General features: G+C 50.9%; 1 protein-coding gene across 2 annotated transcripts in view; it reads right to left on the bottom strand.

The window, feature by feature from the left end:
- Positions 1-1,448: 1,448 nt before the first annotated feature.
- Positions 1,449-10,666, bottom strand: part of FLYWCH1 (FLYWCH-type zinc finger 1) — a 31,935-nt gene continuing 22,717 nt past the window's right edge. The window contains exons 8-11 of one of the 2 annotated variants that reach the window (XM_059692823.1): positions 8,681-8,944; positions 7,503-7,775; positions 6,558-6,630; positions 1,449-3,219 (exon numbers count right to left, since the gene is read on the bottom strand). In XM_059692823.1, the coding sequence (XP_059548806.1) occupies positions 3,207-3,219; positions 6,558-6,630; positions 7,503-7,775; positions 8,681-8,944 (623 nt within the window). In that variant the 3' untranslated portion in view covers positions 1,449-3,206. Of the gene's footprint in view, positions 3,220-6,553; positions 6,631-7,502; positions 7,776-8,680; positions 8,945-10,666 lie in introns of those variants that run through there. The other variant, XM_059692824.1, reaches the window with a different exon arrangement.

Here is a 10,666-nt window from a genome sequence, read left to right as displayed (position 1 = left end):
ACCCTCCAAGGAAGGCCAGGGCCCTTGCCCCTGCTGAGGGGACCCACAGACCGGGGAATTAAACAATAGAAATGCATTGTTTCACAGTCTGGAGGCTAGAAGTCTTCCGAGAGCTGTGAGGGAGAATCTGTTCCATTCCTTAGGATTGGATTAGGGCTCTTCCTACTCCAGGATGACCTCATCTTAACTAAATACAACCGCTACGGCCTAATAGCTGAGTTGTATGGTATGTGGACTATCTATCTATCTAAAAGCCTAAATAACCGAGCGACCAAACGACTGGTCACTATGACGTGCACTGACCATCAGGGAGCAGACACTCAATGCAGGAGCTGCCCCTAGTGGTCAGTGCACTCCCACAGTGCGAGTGCCGCTCAGCTGACCTTTGGGTGCTAGGCGCTGGGCGGCAGGCACAGCTGGGCCTAGATGAGTGGGGAGGGCTTCTCAAAGGCCACCTGCTGCTTTGGTCACTATTACATCCTTCGAGTGATATCGGACTGCCGGTTTCAGCCGCTCCCCACAGGGCCTGGCCTGTGGGGATTGGGCCTAAACCAGCAGTCCGACATCCCCCGAGGGATCTGGATTGCAAGAGGGCACAGGCCAGGCTGAGGGACCCCACGGGTGCATGAATCCATGCACTGGGCCTCTAGTATCTCAATAAAGCTTTTACTAAAACAAAAACAAAAAGAACTAGGCAGGATGGCACGGGTGGACGCAACTGATGGGGCATTTAGGGACAGGCAGGACCATGTAGAGGATGGCTCTGTGTTCTACTTGTGTCCTGGGGCCTTCAGATGAGGACAGCAGGTAGACACTCCCTTTTGCTGCCTGCCTCTGGTGCTCACCGGACACCCAGGGCCAGGGCCCTGGAGGCAGCAGGACTCACAGCTTTGGTTGCAGAAAGGAGGGCCAAGCTGGTGCTGCAGGCTGACAAACCATGAACCTTGAAAGTGGTTGGGCCCAAAAGGACCGAGGTGCAGTTTCCTGAACACCAACCTCCAGGCTTATAGGCTGGGTGGAGGGGCAGAGTCCCTTGAGGGAGACAGGGATGGGGTGGTGAGCCCAGAGGAGGGATCGAGGAGGAGGTGGTCAGTGCCAGAGGGCGAGCTCTGAGAAGCATCTGCTGACTTTAATGAAAAGGTGGTCCTTAGCGCCACCCTACGAAAGTCTTCCTGACAGAGGACATGGGGACAGGAGGCTGGGCTGGGGCCAGAAGGGGGAGTGGGGTTATGAGAAAGATTTCTATGATGCTCACCTTACAACCCTGGGGACAGGGATTGGGGACTGAGACTCCTACGGCCAGCCACTGCGCCCCACTTTTAAAATCTGAGTTCCTTGTTGATAATTTCACTAATCCTTGTGAACTTTTAATTTTAAATTTTATAATTGAGACATCGATGTGAACTTCTCATGCAAAGGGGCACAGAGACACCACCCACACCACATGGTGCAGCCATAATAGAATCAGGTTTATTAGCGGAAACTAGCAGCAGAGTGGGAGCAGGGAAGGAAAGCACAACTCCTCTGAGATGACGCTGTCTGCAGAGGCGACACCAGCTTCCAAGAGAGGGATCTGCCCGATGCACTTTGCCGTGACAGTGATGGAGCAAGGGCCATCTCTGTGGCTTTCGAACCACGGAGGAAGTGGACTTAGAAGACACTTCTGGAGTTCAGTAGCTAAGTGGCCATGGGGCCACCCAAGGTGATGGGAGTGTGCAAATTCATGTCCATCGGCATCCTTAGTCTGAGCAACACGGACCATCCATCCATCTGTCCTCTAAGGTCAAAGCAGGTGTGGCGAAGAGTAAGAGTGTACCGGCTCCATCAATATGAACGTCCAGGAGGAAAGAGAGGCCTGCATCCTCTTTAGATTCTTCTCACACTGCACCCCAACTTCTGGGTGCCTAGAGCCCAGCCAAGGTGACAGCTGTGGGGCTTAGGACTAGGGAAGTCGCCGGCCTGCAGACCCCACGGGAGAGGCACAGAGCAGGCTCTGCAGGTGGCAATGGCTGTGGCTCAGTGCTTCTCACCAGGCACCTCAGGCCTGTGAGGTTCCAGTGAAACTCCATTTTCCGACCATGTGCCACTGAGATCCGTGGACTGTGTGGCTTTGGTGGCCTCTGTTGTTGCCAAGGGGACGTGGATGTACACACCAGCTCTGCATGGTGAGTTATTAAATAAGGTTTATTGAGGGACCTGAACAAGCAGAGGGACGGTGGGGGACGCGGAGATGTCACTGTCCCATAGAAGGGTGGCAGGCTCCATGGCCAGCTTGCCAGGAGAGGGAGAGCCTGCCGTCTGTGCTCCCTCTGCAATCACAGGATGAGGGCCAGGAGCCTTGCTGTCAAAGACAAGTCCTCATGAGCAGCCAGCAGCCCCTGCCTCCCCTGCACCTGCTAGGCCAGCTCTGCTGTGACCAGGCTGGGGAGAGAAGCACGTCTGCCGCCACCCAGGTCTGCCTCTCCTCCCGCCTCAGAGGAACGTGGCTGACCCAGGACACTGCGGCCTCAGCCGGATGGAGTCTGCTCCATGCTGACTGCCTGTGGACACCCGGGCTGGCTCCCACGGCCAGAAACAACTCCTGCCATGGGATCATGGACACTGGGTTTAAGTGGGAAAACAGTGAGGGAAGAAGTCTGACAGTGTGTAGTGGCGCCTCTGGTTGGCCGGCTCTGTAACTGTGGGATGGCTGCGCCCCAGCAGCAGGTGGCCAAGGGGCACAAAGGCCCACGTGGCACCTGCCCAGAAAACACCTGAGTGGCCGGAGCCCGGCAGGGCAGGTCAGCTGAGCTCCAGAAACCGACAAGTTCCCCACACGTGCCCTGGCCAGAGCAGGGCCACACCCAGCGGGAAAGTCCTTGGCAAGTCTCGTGCTCTGGAAACAGATAGGTGTTTGTGGCTTGGGGCGGCAGAACAGGGAAGACTTTGTAAAAAGATGCTCCTTCAGATCTGTCGGAGGTCAGGCCTTCCCCACATCACGCACACCTTCACGCTGCCAGCTCCCGGCACTCCTCCTCGCCTGCATGAAGACACCATCAGGTATTCCTCCTGGGAGGCCTCCGGAGGAGTGTGACGGCTGTTGATGCTTTGAAAGAGTGAGAAAGAGCTTATGTCCAGCAGCAGCTAGTTTGGTGGGAATGCCAGGGTCCTGTATGGACATGAAGTATCCTTGATGCCGGCGACACCAGTGGGAACGGAGACTGGCCTCACTGAGACTCGCTGTTGGGTTTATGTGATTACAAAGAAACACATATTCATTATAAAAACCCAAACATTGCAGAAATAGGTAACACAGAAAGTTAAGGATTCCTTAACTTTCCTTAGAGAAAAACCATCCGCTAGATCATTTTTATACACACACATATGCATACATCATATCAATTCCTTTAAAACATGAGTTTGCTCCATTGCCATAAAACTTGGGAATCCCTGGCTTTCCACACTAGCAAGTCCTGGGAGGAAACACCAACATGCCTACGAAGTCCCATGTCCTGCTCTGGAAGTCTCTGGGCCTTTCCAAGATTCTGTCAGGAAAGACAGTTTTCCTCTGTTGCTGCGATAGGTTTAGAAAATGTTTACAAATTCCTTGATATTCCTCATTCCAGGTGGAAGAGCGTGATTCCTCTCCCTGGGGTGTGGTGACTGACTTCTAATGAACAGAGTAAAGCAGGAGTGACGGGGTGTGACACTGGTTATAAAGCCCTGTGGCTTCCTTCCTTCCTTTGTTTTTTGTTTTGTTTTTTTTAAAGGGAAACAGCCTGCCTAGCTGGCTTGGCTCAGTGGATACAGCGTCAGCCTGAGGACCAAAAAGTTCAGGGTTCGATTCCGGTCAAGGGCACATGCACAGGTTGCGGGCTCGATCCCCAGCAAGGGGTGTGCAGGAGGCAGCCAATCAATGATTCTCTCTCATCATTGCTGTTTCTTCTATCTAACTCTCCTTCTCCCTTCCTCTCTGAAGTCAATAAAAATATTCAATAAATAAGTAAATAAATAAAAATAAAGGAAAACAGCCTATTGGAAATATAATTAACTGGTCAAATTTTTATTTATTTATTTCGAGAGAGAAGGGGGGGTGGTGGAGAGAGAGATTTATTTGTTGTTCCACTTATTTATGCATTCATTGATTGATTCTTGTATGTATGTGCCCTGACTGGGGATCAAACTCGCAACCTTGGCGTATCAGGACAATGCTCTAACCAACTGAGCTACTTGGCCAGGGCTTCCTTTTTTCTTTTTCTTTTTTTCCTTCTTCTTCTTCTTTTTTTTTTTAAGTGACCTACCAGTTTTGGCTTTTTAAAATGTTTTTTGTTGTTGTTGTTTTTCTTTTTAAATTGATTGCAAAGAGAGGGAGAGGGAGAGAGAGATACAAACATCCATGATGAGAATCATTGATTGGCTGCCTCCTGCATGCCCCCTACTGGTGATCGAGCCTGCAGCCAGGGCACGTGCCTTGATTGGGAATGGAACCATGACCTCCTGGTTCATAAGTTGATGCTCAACCACTGAGCCACACCAGCTGGGCTTTTTTTTTTTCCCCAAACAGCTTTATTGAGTTATAATCACATACCATATAGTTCACCCATTTTAAGTACAGAATCTGATAGTTTTTAGTATATTCACAGAGTTGTGCAGCCATTATCATAATTACTTTTAGAACATTTTCACTACCCCAAAGTCCTCTCCCTCCTCCTCTATTTTTGGGGAGAGTTTGTGAAGGATTGGTGTTAATTCTTCGAATTTTTTTTAAATTATTTTTTTGTTGATTTTTTTTAGAGAGAAGAAGGTAAAGTGGAACACCAATCAGCTGGCTGGCTGCCTCCTGATGCCCCTGAGCAGGGACAGCTCAGGCTCGTACCCTGGCAGGGAACTGACCCAGCAGCCTCTGGACGACTGGCCAGGACTTTAAATGTTATTTATTTACTTATTTATTTGAGGCAATTTTATTTTATTTCTTCAAATATGTTTTTATTTTAGAGAGAGAAAGGGAGAGGAAGAGAGAAACAACCTCCCGCAAGCCCACAACCCCGGCATATGCCCTGACCAGGAACGGAACTGGCGACCTTTCGGTGCATGGAACAATGGTCAACCAACTGAGCCCCACTGGCCAGCGCTCTTTAAATGTTTAGAAGTCACCAATGAAGTCATGCATCTGAGTCTGGGCTTTTCTTTATGGAAAGTTTTGAAATTACGAATTCATTCTCTTATTGTAGGCCTCTTTAGATTTCCTTGAGTCAGTTTTGATAGCCCGTCTTTATAGGAATTTTTTCATTTCATTTGTTATCTAATTGGTTGGCACACCATTGTTCATAGTATTCCCTTAAAATCCTTTTTCTTTGAGCTGGATAGTAATGTCCCATCTTTCATTCATAATTTTAAGAATTTTAATTTTCTCTACCTTTAAAAAATATTTTTGGGTCAATATAACTAAAGATTTGTCAATTTTGTTGATTCTTTCAAAGAACCAAGTTTTGACTTAGTTAATTTTCTCTTCTCTATTTAATTTCTATTCTTATCTTTACTATTTCATTTCTTCTACTTTCTTTAGTTTACTTATCCTTTTTTGTTTTTTTAATATATTTTTATTGATTTCAGAGAGGAAGGGAGAGGGAGAGAGAGATAGAAACATCAATGATGAGAGAGAATCATCGATCCTGCATGCCCCGCAATGGGGATGGAGCCCGTAACCGGGCATGTGCCCTGACCAGGAATCAATCTGTGACCTCCTGGTTTGTAGGCTGATGCTCAACCACTGACTGACCCATGCTGGCCAGGCTACTATGTTCTTTTTCTAGTGTTTTAACATGTAAGTTTAAGTTATAGAGTTGAGATCTTTCCTTTTTTAATGTAAGTTTTATAGCTATAAATTTCCCTCTAAGCATTGCTTGGTTGTATCCCATAAGTTTTGGTATGCTGTGTCTACATTTTGTTCATTTCAAAGTATTTCCTAATTTCCCTTGTGATTCTTCTTGGAATCATTGGTTATTTGGGAGTGTATTGTTTAATTTTCACATATTTGTGAGTTTCCCACATTTCTTTCTAGTTACTGATTTCTGGTTTCATTCCACTGTGGTCAGATAATGCACTTTGTATGATTTCAATCCTTTTAAATTTATGGAGTCTTGTTATATGACCCAGGTACGGTCTATCCTGGAGAATGTTCTATGAGTTTGAGAAGAACTCTGTTATTGTTGGCAGTTTTCTTCTTGTTCTGCTCTCTCACTCATTTTGGGGGAAGATAGCTGACATGTTTGAGGACATTCACGCAGCCCCCAGAGGACTCCATATGGTGAGAAACAGTCCTCCAGCCCATAGCCATTTAAGTGAACAGGCCATGCTGGAGCTATTTCCTACCGCCCCACTCGAGCCTGCAGAGGGCTGCAGCCCTGGCTGACATCGCTTCTTCAGCCTGTGAGAGACCCTGATCCAGAACCACCCAGCCCAACCACTCCTGAAATCCTGACCCACAGAAATGGGGGGAAATAGTAAATATTTGTCATTTTAAGCCTCTAAGTTTGGGGTTCATTTGTGACACAGCATTAGATAACTAATATAATTACCCATTAATCTGCTGGCTTTCAGGAGAATAACTCTTGAAGCACAGTTGAACTTTAGTCAGCAGTTTTATCTTTTCTAAGGAAAAAAAAATTGAAAAGCTAGATTAATAATTTTTTTCTTGTGGAAGCTGCTAGAGCCAATGACACACACTTTGTAATGATGACATCAAAGCCTTGAGGATAATGAAAATCAGGTAAAATGATGCTGACTTGGGGTGTCATTGGGAAGCCCCAAATGACCTGGGTGCCTGGTAAAATACGCTATTTGAGATTCTGAGTCAATCTGCAGCCCTTGTCAACAGAAAGATTGGGAATCAACCAGATATCAAAGATGATCCACCCTTTACCATGCCAAAGGCACGCCGTAATGTCTACTTCCTGTTTAAACCCAACAGTGGCTTTCTCTTAGAAATCTCCTTTTTTGTTTTAGGTAGAAATCAAGTTTCTTTTGGTTATTTTATAGAACTTGGATTCGTTTCAGTATTTTATAAGATGTGGCCATAATGTTTACATGAATTAATAGCAGGCACACACTGCTTTCCAGAGACCGGGCTTATATGCTGTTTATGCATAGAGAACCCACTCGGTTCACACAGTTCATTATTTGCAGAACTTTACATGCGTGTGTGTGCATGTGTGCATGCATTAGTACATTCTTCCGGGTAGTCTCTATTTTTTCACCAGATTTTTAATCAGTAAAAAATTAAGACCTCTTACAATAAAAGAAAGAGAAAATTGTAGTTTGTAAGGATGGGACAAATTTAGGTGTATTTTCAGGTTCAGGAGAAGAAGCCAATAGAGAGTACAGATAGAAAATTCTGGAAAGGCAGAAATGCCCTGGCAGACAGTGCCTATCCCCCGAGGTGTCTGAACTTTGGGCTGGCGGAGACCAAGATCCCACAGGTCTTTTTAATCCCTTCTGCACCCCCCCCCCCTCCCCCTTGGTACCTGGATCCTCCTGCTGGGCTGCAATGGGAAGCCGCTCCCGCCGCCTCAGGGCCTCCAGGCCAACCAGATCGGGCATGTGGCAGTGGGCGCGCATCACCGTCACCTGCTGGCCCTGGGTGATGGCCCGGCTGCGGCAGCCCAGCCGGGCCTGGTCCCGGCACATCCAGTACACCTTGTCGCCAGCGGCCTTCTCCTTCCTGTAGAGGAAGCACTCGTGCACCAGGAACCTGCCCCCGAGGGAAGTCTTCAGGAACTCCAGCGGCTGGGGGGGTCCTAGAGGGAACGTCGTGCTGTGAGTGGGGTGCCTGGCCGGGCCTTGGAAATGGGAAGGAGCCTGGGTGCCAGAGACGGGAGCTGTTTCCTTCTTCCCACCGGCCCGCGCCAGCCGGGAAACTCACCCCCCGGCCAGACCGCTCTGGTCCCTGCCCTCTACCCCGTCTGTGCCGCAGGGACCTGGGCTGAAGCTCAGGTCACCAGCCCTGACACCTTCAAGTGGAGACCGGCTGCCTAAGGGCTCTGGTGCTGCCTGGGGAGGTTGGTTCTGCAGCCACCCGAACCCCGAGTATCCTGCAAGCCTCTCCGGACTTGGCTTGGACCCCACACTTGATGGCAAGTGCCCCGGGACAGGGGCTGAGCTGGAACATTCTGGGAGGCCCATGGCTGGTCTGAACCTTTGGCCAGCTGGCAACCAGTCAACTCTCTCTCTCTCTTAAGACTTTTCAGAACCTTAACTGAAAGGTCATGCATGTTGAGGTTGGGGTGGACGAAGAGAACTGGGTGGGGAGGTGGGGGAAAGGAGAGACAGAGGAAAACAGAAACAAGAGAGGCCCAGAGAGTGCAGACAAAGGGTCCCCAAGGTGCAGGCACACTGCCCCATACATGGGTGCCGAGCACAATCATGCCACCCTGGCCCACCCCATTCCTCCAGTGGTCTGAGCTGGTTTCTCTTACTGACAACCCATCCCGGACTGGGCCCAACAACATGAGTGGGGAACCCAGAGGTGGCCTCTGCCCTCAGGGAACTCAGCCAGGTAGACAGACTGACAGGCATGGTTGGACCCCACTGGACATGGGCCATGGATGGGAGGTCCTAGCAGGCAGCTCCAGCCTGTGTTTTGGGGTTGGCCCCGGGGGCTGCCAGGCCAGCAGGGAGACCAGGGCCCAGTGCCCGCCCACACCTGAACCTTCCCTCAGGACTTGGGTGGGGAACGGCTCGCGCTGCTTCAGGGCCTCCAGGCCCCCCAGGTCCGGCGGGTGGCAGTGCCTGCGCATTACCATCACCCGCTGGCCCTGGGTGATGGCCCGGCTGCGGCAGCCCATGCGGGCCTGGTCCCGGCACGTCCAGTACACCTTGTCGCCAGTGGCCTTCTCCCGCCTGTAGATGAAGGACTCGTGCACCAGGAAGCTGCCGCCCAGAGGGGTCCTCAGGAACTCAGGGTCTCCTGGGGAGAAATGGGGGAAGCAGTCAGGGGAGGGAGAGCCCGGAGCCCAGGCCTTGGAACAGAGCAATGAGGTGGGCAGGGGCCCTGTTCTCAGACCCAGAGCAACATGGTTCGAGGAGTGACCTCCACAAGCTCCACCCCAAGCTGTACCCACTTCCTCCCAGCTAGAGGACCCTGGAGCCCAGGACACAGACACCCACCCCACCGGCTTCCAACCCAGCCTCGCCTTAGCTCCCAGGGGCTCCTTTCCAAAGCCTGGCAGGGAGGGGAGATGAGAGGCTGGTGAGGTGGAGGCCCCTGAAGGCAGAGGGCTGTCCCTCCATCTCATGGTGCCGACAGGAAGGGGGTGTCCTTGCTACATCTCCTAGCTTACCCCAGGTGGCTGCAATGGGTGCACACTGGCCATGCAGTCCCTGCTGAGTGGGAGGGTAAGTGGAGGCCCACTCCGGGGGTGGGGGGGGGGGGACGACAAGTAATCAGCAGTACAATAGGCACAGTGTGGAACGCACAGCCGACTCTCCAGGGAGCCAGGCTGGGTGGGGATTTGACGCTAGGGCAGCAGGAGGAGGCAAGCAATGGTGTGAATGTGTTGGATGTGCTGAGACGGAGGCAGCTAAACCCTTCTGCCCAAAGAACTCCCTTCCCTCTGTCCAGGTACAGGGACCACACAGAGGAGCTGGAGACAGACCGGGGAGTCTGTTTCCCCACAGCAGGGACGCAGAAGTCAAGGGGGCGAGAACGCCCTGGAGAGGCGGGGGTGCCTGGATGTGGCATGGAGCTAGGTGACCTCAGGGCATGTTTCTGTTCCTCTGGCACCCGATGAAAATGTCCCCTGAGGAAGGAAGGCACAGAGCACCAGGACAGAAATCGGGAGAGGGGAGGAGCGGGCCGCAGAGCAGAGATGCTGACAGAATGGTCGAGGCTGGGGGTGAGGGGTGGGTGTGATCACAGACTTGGCAAACCAGCCTGTAGCGCAGTGGTTCTCAACCTTCCTAATGCCGCGACCCTTTAATACAGTTCCTCATCTTGTGGTGACCCCCAACCATAAAATTATTTTCGTAACTACTTCATAACTGTAATGTTGCTACTGTTATGAATCGTAATGTAAATATCTGATATGCAGGATGTCTTTTCATTGTTCGTGACCCACAGGTTGAGAACCGCTGCTAGGGGAAGCCACTGACAACAGTGGAGTCCAGTGGCCAAGTCTGGGAGGCCTGAGGTCCCTCTGAAGGTGGGTCCAGGGCAGCGCCACGCAGGGCCTGGGTGTGGGTTGTTTGAAGAACAACCATGTAAGGGTGTCTGTGCCTGGGGAGGAAGAATCTTCGGGTGGGGAAAAAGGAAGTGGAATGGGGACTTCTTGCCCGTTTTCCATGCCCCAGGCCCAGAACGGGGCAGCCAGTCTTAGACCACTGTGGGAGGGTCCTCCTTGTGGGCACTGGCCCATCACTTGCATAGGCCCACTTCAGAAAGCTGTGGTCATTCAATAACAGAGACCATATAACCAAGGAAGGATTTATAACCTGGAGCTCTGCAAACAGCCACACTCTCCATCGAGATACCTTCAGACACACATGGTCTCAAAGTGCGGCCTCCAGGGACTCTTGCCAAACTAGTAACTAGAGGAGGGACTTCAAAAGACAAGGAGGTAAACCAAGCAAGAGAAAGAGAGACCTAGAGATGAGGTCCAGCTAGGGGACCCCAGTCAGACTGGAGCAAAAA

This window comes from Myotis daubentonii, chromosome 4 (assembly GCF_963259705.1).
Source record: "Myotis daubentonii chromosome 4, mMyoDau2.1, whole genome shotgun sequence".
Lineage (NCBI taxonomy): Eukaryota > Metazoa > Chordata > Mammalia > Chiroptera > Vespertilionidae > Myotis > Myotis daubentonii.
This window is presented reverse-complemented; position numbering and strand designations above follow the sequence as displayed.